The sequence below is a fragment of the Mesoplodon mirus genome (genome assembly GCF_964341445.2).
Source record: "Mesoplodon mirus genome assembly, chromosome: 10".
NCBI classification, from domain to species: Eukaryota; Metazoa; Chordata; class Mammalia; order Artiodactyla; family Ziphiidae; genus Mesoplodon; species Mesoplodon mirus.
In genome coordinates this window covers 21,564,604-21,583,268 of record NC_138986.1, presented here as the reverse complement: position 1 = coordinate 21,583,268, position 18,665 = coordinate 21,564,604, and the positions used below count along the sequence as shown (strand labels likewise).

The 18,665-nt window shown below is 40.3% G+C and overlaps 1 protein-coding gene across 4 annotated transcripts in view; it reads left to right on the top strand.

The window, feature by feature from the left end:
- The window catches only part of AIG1 (androgen induced 1), a 236,382-nt gene that overhangs the window by 201,784 nt on the left and 15,933 nt on the right, over nucleotides 1-18,665 (top strand). Inside the window, exon 5 of one of the 4 annotated variants that reach the window (XM_082634076.1) lies at nucleotides 5,023-5,176. The exons of 2 other annotated variants lie outside the window; for them this stretch is intronic. In XM_082634076.1, coding sequence (XP_082490202.1) covers nucleotides 5,023-5,161 — 139 coding nt within the window. In that variant the 3' untranslated portion in view covers nucleotides 5,162-5,176. Of the gene's footprint in view, nucleotides 1-4,899; nucleotides 4,956-5,022; nucleotides 5,177-18,665 lie in introns of those variants that run through there. One more of the 4 variants, XM_082634078.1, reaches the window with a different exon arrangement.

The following is an 18,665-nucleotide window of genomic DNA, read 5'->3' as shown; positions in this document are numbered from 1 at the left end:
TTTTAAAAATTCACTTTGGCTACTGTGTTAAGAACAGATAGGGGCAAGGATGGAACAAGAGAACAGTTAAGAAGCTATAGAAGTCATTTTGGAGGGAGATGATGTGATTTGGACCAAGGTGGTAGAAATGGCAGTGTGAGAAATAGTAGGATTCTGAAAATATTTTGAAGATAGAATCAACTGTATTTCCTGTTTAATTTAGATCAAATCCAAATTAAACTCCAGACTCAAACCCCTTTAATACTTTTTAACTTCGGTGTGTGATAGGCAGAGTAATGATACCCAAAGATGTCCACATCCTAATCCCCGGAACCTGTGACTATGTCACCTCACATGACAAAAGAGACTTTGTGGATGTGATTCCATTAAAGATATTGACCTGAGGAGATTAGCCTGCATTATCCAAGGGGGCCCAATCTAATCTTAAAAGGAGAGACCCTTTCCCAGCTGTGGTCAGAGAGTGACATGACTGGGAGAACAGTCAGACAGACGTGCTGTGAAAAGGACTCAAACGACATTTGCTGGCTTTGAAGATGGAGTAAGAAGCTATGAACTAAGGAGTGTGGGCTGTCTTTAGAAGCTACGAAAGTCAAGGAAACAGATTTTCCTCCAGAGCCTCCAGAAAGGCATGCATCCCCACCGACATCTTGATGTTAGTCCCGTGAGACCTGTGTTGGATTTCTAACCTACAGAATTAGAAGATAAATTTGTGCGGTTTCAAGCCACAGAGCCTGTGGTAATGTATTACAATAACAATAGACAACCCATACCCTTGAGCAAGTCACTTAGTTTCTGTGGACCTCAGTTTCCCCATCTGAAAAAAAAGAGGATGATGATACTTAGGCAGCATTGCTGTGAGAATCAGAAAAATGGGCACAAAATGCCTGCCACGTGACTGGCACTCAGTACAGTATCCATTGTTGTTGATCTTTGTTTATGCTAAGAATACTCAGTCCTTAGGGAGCCTGAATGAGCCCCTTTCTGCATGTTTCTTCACTCATTAACCTGTCATGCTACTCTGGCAGGTAGAGGTCCATATCCTTGAAGTCAGACAGTCCTTGTTCAGATCCCCTCTTCCTAAGGGCTTTGAGCAAATTACTTATTCTCTCTTAGCCTCATTTTTACCACCTCTAAAATGGGAGGTAATGCCTGCACATTATCTCCCACTAGAGATAATAGACTATTGAGCACGTGGGTCACTCAAGAAATGATAGTATCTTTCCTTCCTCCCAGGCAATAAAAATCCTGAGCGTCCAAGTCTCTGTGAAAAGGTCTCATTTCTCTCTCTTCCTCTTTTCCCCACCATCCTTATTTTCATTTTATCCTCAGCTCTTCTTAAGGATTTTGGTCCAGCTTGGTGGGGTTTGTGTCTCCTTGCTACCTATTAAGAATGCTAAAGAGTGTTCTGAAAATTTCTTTTTTTTTTTTTTAAAGTGAGTGAGGGTTTTTTTTGTTGTTTTTTGTTTTTTTATTTATTTTTGGCTGTGTTGGGTCTTCATTTCTGTGAGCGGGCTTTCTCTAGTTGCGGCGAGCGGGGGCCACTCTTCATCGCAGTGCGTGGGCCTCTCACTATCGCAGCCTCTCTTGTTGGGGAGCACAGGCTCCAGACGCGCAGGCTCAGTAGTTGTGGCTCACGGGCCCAGCTGCTCCGCGGCATGTGGGATCTTCCCAGACCAGGGCTCGAATCCGTGTCCCCTGCATTGGCAGGCAGATTCTCAAACACTGTGACACCAGGGAAGCCCCTGAAAACTTCATATGCTTCATGTGCTAAGTTATTCCCCAAGCTCGGCTTTTCCCCTGAGATTTGAGAATGTCATTGCTTTCCCATTATTCTAATCTGTTTGTTTCTACAAACACTTTGTGTAGTGGTAGTTACTGTTTTCTTATCCTCTGAGGAGGAGAAGCCTATCTAGACAGTTGAGGACTTGCCAAGTAAGAGTGTGGCTTGCACAGGACTCCTCAGAGCGTCCATTTGGGTGCTGGTTGAATCAGTGTCTTAGATCAGCATCTGGACAGAAAAGGTTTTTGTGTATCATCCACCTCAGTTCCCAGTGTTTATTATTCTGAGTTTCATCTTCTCTTACCCCAAAGAGCTGGTTCTCAGACATCCTGGGTATACATGAAGAACTAGAATTCCCCATAGGCTAGTAACCAGGCCCCTCACCAAGACCATTTTATATGCGCTTATGACTTTCCCCCACTCCTCACTCAACATCCCTAGCCTCCATCCACCCCAACACTCCTACTTCGTTTCCCTGCCGTCTTCCGGAATCGCCGTTTGGATGCTGCTTGTGTCTTTGATGCTATTGGCAATTTTACTTTGTGTTTCTCCAGCCAGCTCTGCCCATCCCCCTCCTCACTGTCCCCTGTCCTCTCTCAGCAGATGGCCTAGTCTTTAACTTCGCAGAGAACGTAAAAAACTCTCTCGGCATCATTTGCTGGCTCTTCCCACCCTACCCAAACCTCAGTGTTGGAGTTCTTTGGAGTTCAGCACACAGTCTTTTTCTCTTTTTGTTTATTATTTTTAAATTTTTTTTTGTGGCAAGAATACTTAACTTGAAATCTACCCTTGTAACCTAGGTCCTCTTTTCTTAGTACCTCTTCTCCCTGGATAAATCCATCCACTCTATGTTTACAACTACCTCCACCTCAGATCTCCAGCTCGGAGCTCTCTCCTGAGGTCTACTCACAAGCTTCTCACACTTAGCAATTGCAAACCAAATTCATGCGGCGCCTGCTTTCCCAATCACACCCCCAAACCTGTATCCCCTTGGCATTGCCACCCATCCAGTTATTCGTGCCAGAAATCTATGGAACCCCTTCAGCCCACCTCTCTTGGGCCTATTACAGAGAATCATCCAGCAGTTTCTAGCTTCACCTCTGAAGCGCTGTTAGAATCCATACACTTTGCTCCCTCTCCACCGCCAACACCATGGTCCAAGCTGCAGTCATCCCTCTCCTGAACCACTGCTTAGAGCTGGCATTTCCCCCACTGCCACCCCATCTGCATGGAGGACCCCTCAGCTCTTTTTTAAAAATACATATGATCATGCCACTCCCTTGCTCAGAGAATGTGGATGACTTCCCAATGCTTCTAGGGATAAAGTCCAAAATTCCTTTACATGGCTTAGGGGACCTGCATTATGTGACCCCACTGACCTCTCTGGCCTTATCCTCCTCCTCTTCCCCCTTTGCTTATTACAGCCACGGTGACCTTCTCACTGATGATGGTCAAGAGCTATACGTTCCCTCCAGCTTCAAAGCTCTCACCTGCCCCACACCACCATCCAAACCCCATCTCTCCTCAGTCACATCACCCATAATTATTAGTTACAAATCCTACGCAGCCTTCAGGTAGTAGCTGAAATGTCTTTCTCAGGGAGACCTTCTCTGATTCCCAAGACTTGGGTCAGCCCCTCGGTGATACACTACTGCAGTCACCTGTTCATTTCCATCTAGGAAGTTAAAAACCAGTCGTAGTTATATGGTTATTTGGTTAATTTTTTTAACATCTTTATTGGAGTATAATTGCTTTACAATGGTGTGTTAGTTTCTGCTGTATAACAAAGTGAATCAGTTATACATATACATATGTTCCCATATCACTTCCCTCTTGCGTCTCCCTCCCTCCCACCCTCCCTATCCCACCCCTCTAGGTGGTCACAAAGCACCGAGCTGATCTCCCTGTGCTATGCGGCTGCTTCCCACTAGCTATCTATTTTACGTTTGGTAGTGTATATATGTCCATGCCACTCTCTCACTTTGTCACAGCTTACCCTTCCCCCTCCCCATATCCTCAAATCCATTCTCTAGTAGGTCTGTGTCTTTATTCCTGTCTTACCCCTAGGTTCTTCATGACATTTTTTCCCTTAGATTCCATATATATGTGTTAGCATACGGTATTTGTCTTTCTCTTTCTGACTCACTTCATTCTGTATGACAGACTCTAGGTCCATCCGCCTCACTACAAATAACTCAATTTCGTTTCTTTTTATGGCTGAGTAATATTCCATTGTATATATTGCCACATCTTCTTTATCCTTTCAAAGTCTGCCACCCAAATCCCCTCCCCTCACTATCTAGAGGGAGAGAAAGAAAGTTGAAAAGATCTTCAAGAAAATAAAAAGAGCTTCTTCGTCTACAGTTTTCTAAGGATTTATACAAACCCATTCTCTTTAGACATCATATCAATCAAATTGTCAGAGAAACCATTCTTAGGATAGATTGCTTAATAAGAGAAATTGTGATAGTATGTGAGTTTTAAATACAAGCAGATAAAGTAAGGAAACAATTTTAAATTATATATATTTTACACCTACCTTACACTTAGCTCAATAATAACCATGTAAAGTGTTTATGATACTCCTACCATCTACTCCTCTGATGTTGAATTTCAGCTTTATTGCCACTTCTCCTACTTGTCTGGTTCATTTAAGTTGCCAACTGACATTGATAGACGTGTAGGAGGAAGCTCACAGTCTGTGCACCTTGCCAGAGTAACATCCTATAGGGGATCCTGGGGAGATGACCCAGTTCAGGCAATAAAAAATTCCAGGTAGTGCTTCCCTGGTGGTGCAGTGGTTGAGAGTCCGCCTGCCGATGCAGGGGACGCGGGTTCGTGCCCTGGTCTGGGAGGGTCCCACATGCTGCGGAGCGGCTAGGCTCGTGAGCCATGGCCGCTGAGCCTGTGTGTCCGGAGCCTGTGCTCCGCAACGGGAGAGGCCACAACAGTGAGAGGCCCACGTACCGCAAAAAAAAAGAAAAGAAAAAAGTATTTGCAGTGGCCAATGCCGGACTCGTCAGAGCCCTGCTTGCTAGTCCACATCAGCTGGAGTAGCCAGATACCATATTTGCACTCCGAGGAGTGATCATCTTAATTGTCATTGTGGTTGGTTCCAGGGCTGTGCATCTGTTCGTGTTCTAAAGTCACTAACACCAAGATACTTGGGGATCCCACCAGACCACACGGTGCACATTGTGTTCGCATATAGGTCCTTTCCAATATCAGCATCATATCTTTAGGTTGAATTGGAAGCATTCCCATGAATGCCAGGATCCCATGCCGAAGAGGAATGGCTGGAAAGAGCTCCCGGATCTAAGAGCCTCCCACGGCTGGAGAGCCTCAGCTGACATCAGTTCTCTTCTCCAGGGAGGACAGTAAGCAGCACTACCTCCTGTCTGACAACCAGGTTGGGGTAGCACCTCTTCTCCTTGATGTCATGTACAATTTCTGCTGTGGTAGTGAAGCTGTAACATCTTTTTCTCACAACCTTTAGAGATATTCTTCCCATTACGAGCTAGCTCGGTCCAGAAACAGGATAACATAGAGCATGCGTAACCCTCATAGATGGGCATCATGTGTGTGACAACATCACCCCAAGTCTGTACACACAGCAGTGTGTGACCAGAGGCGCACAGGGACGGCACAGCTGGAAGAGCAGCATGCACGGCTGGTTACTGAAGGGGTCAAACAGGACCTGTGACAAGTGGCCTTGAGGTTCAAGGGAGCTTCACTAAGGAGAGCATGGTGTTTCCCAGGAGCGGCCAGAATCACTGCAGTAGGTGTGGTGCCGGATCCCCCATCAGCATCCTTCTCTGACAGACACCTCTCTTGTTCTGGGTTCACCGTCCATCTGGTTTTCCTTCCATCCCATACCTACAATTACGTCCTGTTATCTTTGGCAATAAATAACAGAAGGTAACCAGGCACAGGGGTTATCGTCCCCAGCAGAGACCCCTTTGCGCGTGCCCGAGCCATTGTTGAGGGAAAGAACAGTGAGTTCTTGATTCTTCCCGTGACCTTCATTTGCCGCACGCATAGATGGAGAAGAACTGGCCATGAAGCAGTGACGGGGCCATTTCACACTGTACTCAGCTATTTATAACATGCTTTCTGAAATTCTGTATGTACACTTGGTTTAAAGTTTAGTACATCCAGTTGGAGGTTTTGTGTAACCAAGGAACACTAGGGGTAATGGGTCTGTGGAAGGGACTTGGCCTGATCTGACGGCTCTTCAGCCAGCTGACAATTTCTTGTGAGCTGTTCACCCCTCTGGAGCCTGATCAGAGCACTAATGACAATTTTTGGATTTCCCTAGAGGCCCTGTGAGATCTCGCCCCTGCCTACCTGTGCTACCTCCTCTTCCCGTCCTTGCCCTCCCACCCTCCACCCTCCAGCCACACTCCACTTCTTTCCATCCCTCAGAGCCGCCATGCTCTTTCTTGCCTCAAGACATTCACACATGCTCTTCCCTCACTGATAACTTGATTTCCAGCCAACCCCTTAACCTACTGAGAGGTTATCTACCCTCCCTTGGATTTTTACTTTAAACATCACTTCTTCCAAGAAACTTTTCCTGATTCCTCATCTAGTTTAGGCCTCTACTGCTTCTTCCTTCCTGCTTCTTGCTTATTTGGAATTACTCCTTAGATATCTGGCTTTCCTACTGGATGGGGATGTCCTGAGGATGGGAGCTAGGCCTCTTCTGTTTTTTCTGTATCCCTACCTCCTAGAATAATGTTTGTGCAAAGCGTTTGTCAAGAGGGAAGAGATATGGGGATATATATATATATATATATATATATATATATATATATGTATATGTATAGCTAATTCACTTTGTTATAAAGCAGAAACTAACACACCATTGTAAAGCAATTATACTCCAATAAAAATGTTAAAAAAAAACACAAAAAACAGAAATGAAAGAATGAGGAATGGCTGTAAGCACATGTTAAGGTTTGGTGACCACAAGCTGAGTAAGTTATCTCTTGATTTCTGTTTTCATTGTGACATGAAATTTTCTAAATGCAAGGAGAAAGGTGGGTGACAAAGAAGGGGGGTTTTGTTTTGTTTTCTAAAGAAAGAATAATATAATATAACCCTCTTATCCATCACCTAGGTTCAACAATTATCAATATATTGCCAAACGTGTTTCATCTACACCACTACCTTGTTTTTTTATAGAGATATAATTTACATACCATAGAATTCACCCCTTTAAAGTGTACAATCCCATGGCTTTTAGAATATTCACCAAGTTGTGCAACCATCACCCCCAAAAGAATCCCTGTATCCTTTAAGTAATCACTGTCCCGTCCGTCCCCTCTTCCCCCAGACCCCAGCAATGACTCACCTACTTTCTGTCTATATGCATTTGCCTGTTCTGGACATTTCATATAAATGGAATCATACAAAGTGTGGTCTTTATGCTGGCTTCTTTCACTTGTCATAATGATTTCAAGGCTCATCCATGTTGTAGTACAAATACATACTTCAGACATTTTTATAGCCAAATAATATGTCATTGTATGGATATACCACAATTCTTTTATCCATTTATCAGTTGATGGACATTTTTGGATTATTTCCACTTTTTTGGCTGAAGATGGAAATGTGAAGGTATAAGGTATCCACATAATTAAAGGGAGAAGAGCTAACAGGGAAGCAGAAGGATGTCAGACCACAGAGAGGACCCATCTGAATTGAGACCAAAACTAATGCTGCACAGGCATGTAACTTTATGGCACACAAAACCCTTTAAACGTGAGTACTGCCTCTTCTCCAGAACTGCACAGGCCAGTTCTACTAAACTTCTTGTTGTTCCCCAAACCTCCCTTGGTCTCTTCTTACCTCTGGCATTTGCATTATTCTCTCCATGGGGACCATTTTCTTCCAGGCTTTACTCCCACATGCAGTCTATCTTTGAGTCTCAGATCAGATGTCACTTCCTGCAGGAAACCATCCCTGACACTCTGGGTCTGTGTTAGGTGCCCCTTTCCAGTCCTCCTATGGCATCCCCCCACTCACTCATCAAAACACTCACAGCACTGCTCTGCAATCTCATCCCTGCACCACTGCCAGGCTGGTGGGCAGTAACTACTATGACATTCTCCATGTGATCCTTAGTGCCTCAGACAATGCCTGGTACATAATCAGGGCTCAGTACATTTTGAAGGAATAAATGAATGAATGAATGATGCATACTTTCAAAACCGTGAATCCATGAAGGTCAAAGATGATAAGAACTGGGGTAGGATAGTAATATGGCTGTCTTTCCAACACACTGACGGTTGCAATTCCTCAGAGATAAATTTTCACACCCTTGATAAGTGAGAACTAGAGTGATTAATGTTTTTCAAAACATATTTATTTGTACTTCTGAACAAGTTTTCCATCAGAGTTGGAAATAAATATTTCAGAAATATTAGTTCATCAATTATTCCATTTTCTTTCTTTGTCCACATTTGATATTCCATTCTTGAACGAAGGTCTCTAGAATATAAATCAAAGTGGCAAGAGGATGTTCACGCAGGTGAAAACAGGTAAAGAAGAATAGGGTACTAGTCAGGATTTCAAATATAATCTAGCATTAGAGAGATAGACTCTTAATTGACACTGGAAAGGGTGAAAGTGCTTTTTCAAAAGAAAGAAAACTACTAGTGATATACCCCCCATGGGGCACCATCAGTTTGTTAACTCAATTTTTTATTCCTTTTGTTAACTCAGTTAAAATTTTGACTATGTATACTCCCCCAAAATATTAAATATTATGGAAAATTAAAAATTTTACTAGCATAGTTAATAGGGATAGTCCCTGAACTTAACCAAATAAATCCTTCTTTAAAATGTATATGCATATAAAATTCAGCAACATTTAAAACATTGTATGCTCCAAGCCTTTGAATTAATTTTCCTTTGAGGAAGGCACTGTGTAGAGGAAGCAATATTGGACACATACAAATTAAATGAGGTTGATCTATTGAAATGTAGCTGGCAATGATCCAGCTTCCTAGTTTGCTTTCAGTAGTTTATTTCTGAGTACATGCATCTTTAAACTAACTATGTAGCTTGTTTTTACAAGAGGCAGATAGTGGGAGATGGCCTTAAGTCAACTCTTGCTTTGCAATCCAAAGTATATCTTAATGCAAGTTCCCCTGTGTTTTTCTAATAATGAGGTTGGACAAGAATAATGCTGCCTCAGATTGCAGTGTCCAAGGCATTCATTAAAGTTAAGAATCAGTGCTCTTGCAGAGAAGCTTTATGCCTAATGTTGATCAGCCCTTTATTGTGTGGAGTTTGCATGTATTCAAGTAGCAAGGAGCTCACCACAAAGGCCATCAGGTGGGTTTCCATGGTAGCAGTGCTTCTTTTGTTATTCCCATTTGAAATATAGACAGTATCCAAATACTCACCATGTCACTGCTTAATGAAAAGAAATAGAATATTGGTAATGCCAGTAAAGTCAGGAAGCTGGTCTTTGGGTGCAACACCAAAGGAGGACGTGCTGTCCCCTCAGGTTTTCTTTTAAGCAGCTGTCCATGAAGCGGGACTAGTGTCCCTTTGATCTTATATTATGTCCTATTAATGACCTTCAGTGGCCTCATATCATTGCTCTAGGGACAAATAGAGCTAAGTGATGACCAGGATAGTGCTGAGTTTTATGAAGGACAAGTTTGTGATTGTAACTAAGAAGAGTGCAATGTGAAACTAGGGAAGAAAAAAATCAGCTTTTTAACATATAAAGGATAACACTGTGGAAAGAAAATTGCTTCTGGATTTTTGTTGTGTTTGTGTAGGTGTTCATCTTTCCTAGTGACTCAACACCTGGATTTGCCCACTGTCTTTGCTGTTTAAGATTAAATGTAACTGGGAAGTGTCATTCCCATTGGTTGTGAATCAGTTATTGGAGTTTACAGCAGCACATGGGAGCTCTGTGATGCAGCCTGGCTTGTTCCAACAGAGATCGCTGGAGAAGTCAACTGGTACTCAGTCATTCAAATAGAAGAATTACTAAAGCTTAACATTATTTTTCTATTCAGTCCTCCCAAAACATCATTTCTGCCACTTACTCAGGAGAGAATAAAAACTGTAACTCTTAATTTAATTTACTTTTCCCCTTCCCAGAGACTAGGAGATCCGAAAACATTTATGAACTGATGAGACTTTAGCGCTTTAATTTTAGCTATTTTAATTCATGAAATCTCCACAGGGCTCTATAGGGCTTTCCCTTGTAGTACTAGCCTTCACCATAAATGGCTCAAGTAAGTGTAAAATACGTGGAGGTATGTAAAATTATGCCAGATATTAAATATATTTTAAAATACTTTAAAAAGAAAACTTCAGTGAGATCGAGAGTAGGAATTACTATGGAACTGGATAAGAGTGTGGCTGGTGAGACAGAAATAGAAAAGACCCAGGACTGAGATGGAAGAAATTTAAACTGAATCAAGGGTTGAATCAAGGGTTTAAACTGAATCAAGGGTTGAAGGTTTCCAGCTTGAAGTTGTTGGGAAGCATCCATTTACCTTTCAGGTGGGGTGGATGATAGAGGAAATGTGGGCTTTCCCAATGAACAGACAAGAATGAGTTAAAGGGAGAGATTCAAAGTCAGCAGGACTAGAAACTGGGGGACTTACTGAATATCAGAAGGAGAAAAAGCTAGGGCAAGCAATTAAGGTCTTGCAATAGAAAAAAATTCTGAGGTCAGTGTTAATTTATCTATAGTTTCCATTGCTTTACTTAGAATTGACTTAGTTTACAAAATGTTGAAAGGAAAAACCAACAACCTAGAATTCTTTATCCAGCAAAATTATCTTCCAAACGTGAAGGAAAAATAAAGATTTTCTCGGACAAAAAAGAAAAAAACTGAGGGAATTCATTGCCTGCAAACCTGTCCTAGAAGAAATGTTAAAAGGTATCCTTTAGGGAGAAAGAAAATCATGAAGGTGAGAAACTTGGATCTACATAAAGAAAGGAATAACAGAAAAAAGAATAAGTAAAGATGAAATAAAATATTTATTTTTCTTACTCTTAATGGATCTATTAGAGAAGTGTTCCTCAAAATTACAATAGTAACAATGTATGTGGATACATGAAATGAATGACAATGAAGTTATAAGGGATGGAAACGAGGAAATGAGAATACCCTATATTAGGTATCTGTACTACCTATGAATCAATATTTGAAAGTGGACTTATATTAGTTATGAATGTGAAACACTAGAAAAAATTTGAAAAAAGAATTTCTGATATTCTGAGAGAGAAGAAAAAATGGAAGCATATAAAATACTTAATTAAAACCAGAGAAAATGGAAACAAGGGAGAAGAAAAAAAGAAACAAAAATCAAGTACAATGAATAGATACTACAGTTATTAGTCCAACTATATCAATAATCACTTTAAATGTAAATGTTTAAATACATCAATTAAAAGACAAAGATAGGGCTTCCCTGGTGGCACAGTGGTTGAGAGTCCGCCTGCCGATGCAGGGGACACGGGTTTGTGCCCCAGTCCGGGAGGATCCCACATGCCGCGGAGCAGCTGGACCCATGATCCATGGCCGCTGAGCCTGCGCGTCTGGAGCCTGTGCTCCGCAACAAGAGAGGCCACAACAGTGAGAGGCCCGTATACCGCAAAAAAAAAAAAAAAAAAAAAAAAAAAGACAAAGATAACAGTAACCAAATATGTGTTGCCTACAAGAAACCCACTTTAAATATAAAGACATAGATAGGCCAAGAGTAAAGGGATGGAGAAAGATTTAACAGGCTAATACTAATCAAAATAAAAATGGTTTAGCTATCTTTATTTCAGACAAAGCACACTTCAAAACAAACAAAATTATCACAGATAAGGAGAAGCACTATATAATTATAAAGGGATTTATTCTCCAAGAAGACATAATGACCTTTAATGTGTGCTTCTAACAACAGAACATCAAACCATGTGAGGGAAAAACTGATAGAACTACAAGAAGACATATTCAAATCCACTATTATAGTTGGAGATTACAACAACTGTTTTTCAGTAATTGATAGATCAAGCAGGCAAAAAATTAGTAAGGATATAGTTGACCTGAACAGCACCATCAATCAACTTGATCAAATTGACATATATAGAATACTCTATTCAACAAGAGCAGAGTACACATTCTACTCAAGCTCACATGGAACATTCACCAAGACAGATAATATTCTGAGCCAGAAAACACACCTTAAATTGAAAAGAATAGAAATCATACAAAATATGTTCATAGTCCACAATGGAATTAAACTAGACATTAATAACAGAAAGATATCTAAAAGACCCCAAAATATTTGGAGTTTAAGTAACATGCTAATAAATTACACAGGTCAACGAAGAAGTGTCAAGAGAAATTTAAAATATTTTGAACTGAAAGAAGGTGAAGATACAACTTATCAAAATTTATAGGATTCAGAGAATGTGGTACTCAGAGGTTAATTCAGAACATTAAATGCATATATTAGAAAAGGAATAGGTCTAAAACCAATAACCTGTTTCCACTTTAAGAGACTAGAGAAAGAAGAGCAATTTAAACCAGAATCAATCAGAAGAAAGAAAATAATAAAAATTATAGATGAAATTGAAAACTGGAAATTGATAAAACCAAAAACTAATTCTTTGAAAAGATCAGTAAAATTGATTAAGCTCTAGCCAGGCTAACCAGGAAAAGAACAGAGAAGACACACATTACTAATATTAGAAATTTAAGAGAAGTCTCACTACTGATCCCATGGTCATTAAAAGAATAATTAAGGAATATTATGAACAACTCTGTGTCCACAAACTTGATAATAACTAGACGAAGTGGACCAATTTACCAAAACTCACAGAGGAAAAATAGACAATCTGAATAGGCCTATGTCTACTAGAGAAATTAAATCAATTTTTAGTAACCTTCCAAAACAGAAAGCTTCAGGCCCAGAGGGTTTTACTGGTGAATTCTACCAAATGTTTAAGGAAGAAATGATAACAATTCTTTACAATCTCTTTCAGAAAATAGAAGCAGAGAAAGCACCCTCTAACTCATTTTATGAGGCCATCAATATCAATACTAGAAAAAGACATTACAAGAAGGAAACTTACAGACACATATCTCTCTTGAATATAGATGTAAAACTTCTCAAAAATATTAGCAAATCTAATCCAACAGTGTATAAAAAGTTTTATTCACCAAGACCAAGTGGAATTTATTCCAGGTATGCAAGGCCAGTCAACATTGAAAAATCAATTAATGTAATCCACCACATCAACAGACTAAACAGGAAAAATTGTATGATGATATTAATAGATGCAGAAAAAGAATTTGACAAAGGCCAACACCCACTCATGACTTAAAAAAAAAAAAAGAAAACTCAGCAAGGTATGAATAGAGGAGAACTTTCTGAGGTTGATAAAGAACATCTATCAAAAAAAACCCACAGCTAATATCATAATTAATGGTGAAAAACTGGATGCTTTCTCTTTAATGTTGGGAACAAGGCAAGGATGTCCCCTCTCATCATTCCTGAAGTCCTAGTGCATCATTTCTAGCTAGTGCAATAAGACAAGAAAAGAAGATAAAAAGTATATATAGATTAAGGGAAAGAATAAAACTGTTTTTGTTCACAGATGACATGATTGTCCATGTAAACAATCCCAAAGAATTAACAAAAAACTCTTGGAACTAATTAGTCACTGAATACAAGGTCAATTGATTTCCTGTATACTAGCAATGAATAATTGGTATTTGAAATTGAAAACAATACCACTTACACTAGCATTAAAATAGTGAAATACTTAGATAAAAATCTAACAAAATATGTACAAGATTTATATGCAATACTATAAAACACTTGTGAAAGAAGTAAATAAGATGTAAATAAGTAAAGGGAGAGTCTGTGTTCATGGATTGGAAGACCTAATTTTTTTTTTGAAGAGTTTATTTATTTATTTTTTTTACATCTTTATTGGAGTATAATTGCTTAACAATGGTGTGTTAGTTTCTGCTTTATAACAAAATGAATCAGTTATACATATGTTCCCATATCCCCTCCCTCTTGCGTCTCCCTCCCACCCTCCCTATCCCACCTCTCCAGGTGGTCACAAAGCACAGATCTGATCTCCCTGTGCTATGCGGCTGCTTCCCACTAGCTATCTACCTTACGTTTGGTAGTGTATATATGTCCATGCCTCTCTTTCACTTTGTCACAGCTTACCCTTCCCATATCCTCAAGAGACCTAATATTTTTAAGATGTCCATTCTTCCCAGCTTGACCTATAGATTCAACACAAGCCCAATTAAGATCCCAGCAAGTTATTTTGTGGACATAAAAAACTGGATCTAAATTTTATGTTGAAAGGCAAAAGACCCAGAATAGCCAAGCAATACTGAAAAAGAAGAAAATGGGAGAACTGACACCACCTGATGTCAAGACTTACTATAAAGCTACAGTAATCAAGACACTGTGGTCTTGGTGAAAGGATACACACAAAGATCAATGAAACAAAATAGAGAGCCCAGAGGTAGAAATCTAGTCAGCTGATACCTGACAAAGGAGCAAAGGTAATTCAATGAAGAAACGATACCTTTTCAACAAATTGTGCTGAGACAATTAGAAGTCCTTATGAAAAAAACTGAATCTAGACACAAACCTTATACCTTTCACAAAAAATAACTCAAAATGCATCATAAATCTAAATGTAAAACTCAATACCATCAACTCCCAGAACAAAACACAAGGAATTTGGGGTTTAGATACAACACCAAAGCATAAGGAAAAAAATATTGAAAACGTATTCAGCTTCCCAAAATATGTTACAAATGTATTTGGCGGGCAAAAAATAGGAAAAAAAGAGAAAAGAAGTTGTAACAGAGCTGAACCCATATCTTTCATCTTAGGAAGTCAGAAGATAATATCTAAAATTGATAAGTCAAGAAACAACAATATATGAGTATTTTTAAGAAACATGGGACTAAATGAAACAGCTGAAATTGTTGAAATGTGGCTTCCTCTGGAGAACAGGGTGGGGCATGGGAAGGAGACTAAGGGCTGCAGTTGGATGGGGCAGAGAGTTTCTGCTTTTTTTTTCTTTTGCGGTATGCGGGCCTCTCACTGTTGTGGCCTCTCCCGTTGCGGAGCACAGGCTCCGGACGCACAGGCTCAGCGGCCATGGCTCACGGGCCCAGCCACTCCGCGGCATGTGGGATCTTCCCGGACCGGGGCACGAACCCGTGTCCTCTGCATCGGCAGGGACTCTCAACCACTGCGCCACCAGGGAAGCCCCAGTTTCTGCTTTTTTAACTTCAGCTTTATAGAACTCTTGATGGTTTAATTTGGACAAAAATTAAAATGAAGTTGAAAAATGAACACTACAACTCAACTTAAAAACAGTAATTGACTCTATTACTCCTCCCTCACGCATAATACTAAGGTGTCATCTAATGTCTGTGTTACTGTTAGAGTTGGGACCCTGTCTCAAGGGCAGGGACCACATCTACTTCACATACTGCTATATTTATGTCTGACACATCCAGGCCCTGATATGTATTTGTTGAATGAAAAAAAATAAAAGAAACATTTAGCAGTTGTAGAAGCAGCACACAGAGGACAAATGTGACAAATAATGCAGAGATGGCCTCACTATAACTTGACAAAGGGCACTGGCACAAAGCAGGAGCTCAAGAAATGTCTGGAAATGTTGCTGTTTATTAAAGAAGGTTGGCAGTTAGAGAGAGGTTGGATCAAAGAAGATGTAATCATGGCAGGGATAACCCAAACATTGTTTGTTATTCTAAAAAATAAGAATCTAGGAGAGGGAGATGCATGAAATGTGCTAGAGAGACACTAGAGATCATTTCTTCAAAATATGGAAAATTATGATTTTCAGTTGTGGGTATAGCATGTTCTTCCTCCTCCTTTTCCAGAGGTAGTAGTTTAAACGCATGGCTTTCTCATTCCTGCAGCCAATTCTGATGATTGCTTGGGCCATAACAATCCCTTGCTGACCACACTTCCCACCTCCCTCCAGAAAGAACACATGTTCCCTATGGTGTTCAGAAATGTGTCAACTTGATGTTTGGTACCTGTATGCTTTGAGAAGGTCCGTCCAAATGATTAAAGTTAAGCAAAACCAGTCATGAATTTTATTAAGGGAAATTTGAATTGAATTCTCTCCAGGGTGACATCACCATAAGACCAGGTAGGCTGTAGAAAGTGGGACCCAAAGGAAGCCAGTCATTTGAAACCAGTTTAGACGTGTGCCAGGACATTTGTTGTGGGAAAATATTCTGAGGTAGCTTATTGGCCTGCCTTTGGGGATAAATTACTCTGATATTTGTGATTTAGAATCAGGAAGAAAACATATCCTCTCATTACCTCATTACAGGAATTCATTTGGGGAGGCACACACAATTTGCCTGTTTCCCCAGGGATGGGTGGAGGGACTAGTAACCTTGAAAACATCTTTGTGAATGAGAAGTTCGGGAAAATATTCTATATTTCTGCATAAAGAGAAGCAATGGGAAGCTTGCTCGTTTGTTTGGTTTGCTTGTTTTTTTGTCTAACCTAAGCTGACTGTGCTAAGAACTTCACACTATCTAACGACTACAGCTCTGAGGGAAGCAGTACTGTTTACATCCTTTACCAAAAGGGAGACCGAGGCTCAAGAAGTTCAGTAATACCCAAGGTGACTGGACTACCACGTGGATGATCTGGAAGTTGATCTGAAGTATAAATGGCACAACTACATGAACAGGACCTGCTACATAATTTGTGGGGTCCAGAGCAAAACAAAAGTGTGGAGCCCCTTGTTCAAAAATTGTTACGAATTTCAAGATGGTGACAGCAGAGCATTAAGCCAACTGTGAGGCTCTTCTGAGCACAGGGCCCCATGTGTCTGCACCCATAAACCTTGCTCCATGTATAGATACATCCCAGGCTCTATAAATTTGGGCTAGCTCTAAGGAGAACATTGAAAAGACGGTGACGAATCTTAAATTATGATTTTACCTTAAAAGATTGTCTTGAAGAATACTCTATTAAACCTGCAGTAAATGAAGAATTATATAATTATGTCTGTAGCTTCTAAAATTATGTCTGTAACTGAACTAGAGGATGTTTCAGCACTGCTTCAGATGGGATGCCTCCACCTGGTATTTGCCTGTGAATTAACACATTAATTCTCTAGCACCACCATACACATCACCAAGGAGAATTTTTTGAGCCCCGTTTTCAGAGCCCTGTTCTCTTCTAGACAAATGTCCTTTGTCATATTCCCTGGGACGTACAGCCTTTTCAGTGGGAAACTTGGCACTCCTCCTCAAGGACACAGCTTTGCACCCCAACTGCTGCTTGCTGCCACCTGGCACACAGTGGGGACCCAGCAATTGTTTGTTGAGTAAATTGGTGAGTACATGAACCCCAGAACACTTCAGAATTCTAGATTCTCAGAAATGTAGCAAGAACCAGTCTCCATTCAATCAATATTCAGGAGATGTCCAAGGGGCCTTTAGATTGGCCCTAAAATGAGACAGTTAGATCTAAAGAGAGGGCTAGGTCTAAAGTCAGCATTTGAGCCAAAGGTCAAAGTTACCCTTGAAAAGTCCTGCAGAAGCATCACGTGGGAGGTACCATGTGAGACACACAGAATCCACTGGGCAAGAAGTTGATGCACATCCTTTGTCTAGCCCCACCTTGGGGCACAGGCTCATTGCCTGCTAAGCAGAATCATAAATTCCAGTAGGCTAACTGCACGTATGATGTGACTGTTTCTTAAGAGGTATGTCAAAGCTTTCTCTGAAGGAAGTATTTAATCATTTTATCCCTGCAGTCGCTTTTCTCCCCTTGGGAGACATTGTAAAATTCGATTTCTGAGTTTTATAAGAGACTCACTCTTGTGTTAAAACGTCACCAAAACTGATTTATCTTACATCTTGTAAATTTTCTATATCTCACACATTTTCTACACTGAGCACGAGTTGCTTTTATAGTCCGTGGGGAAAAAAAGAAAAAAAATTACACAGAGATTTCAAACTTGGATCATATTTTTGGTTCCGAGCACATTAACAGCTGTTCCCATCCATTGTATCCTAGTCTTCAGAGCACGAGGGGAGCCTGGCATACAGGCTAAGAGCTAAACCGCTCAGGTGGGTATCTCCGCTTCTCCACTTATTGACCCTCTCAGGGCCTTGGTGTCTTCATCCGTAAAATGGTACTAATATAATCCCTTCCCCAAAGATTTGTTCCTATAAAACACTTAGCACCGTGCCTGTCACTAAGAATTCAATGTCGTTAGCCTTTAGCTGTTACTGCATATGAGTCTGTGTCCTGTGTCTTTTGCGCTAATAGCCCAGCTGTCAAATAGCCTAGCTCCTTATCTAAATGTGAATAATAAAATCAGTTTTTCAATCCTCTTTCAAATAAACTAATCTTAAGAACTGAAGGGTTATCTGAGGTAAGATAGGTACATGTGTCTATCTAGGATAAACAAGGGCGACAGAGCCAAAAAAGGGAAGGATGATATTTCTCCCTTACTACAACTCCTCAAGGGCTCCAGTGACCACAGCAATTCATGGTCTATATGACAGGATGAAATTTGGCCATGGGACAGAAAGAGCTACTGAGCTTGACAAGGGCAATTTTTCTTTACTTACTATTTATCTCATATAAGATAAAATAGACTTTAAAATAAAGACTATTACAAGAGACAAAGAAGGACACTACATAATGATCAAGGGATCGATCCAAGAAGAAGATATAACAATTGTAAATATTTACGCACCCAACATAGGAGCACCTCAATACATAAGCAAATACTAACAGCCATAAAAGGGGAAATCGACAGTAACACAATCATAGTAGGCGACTTTAACACCCCACTTTCA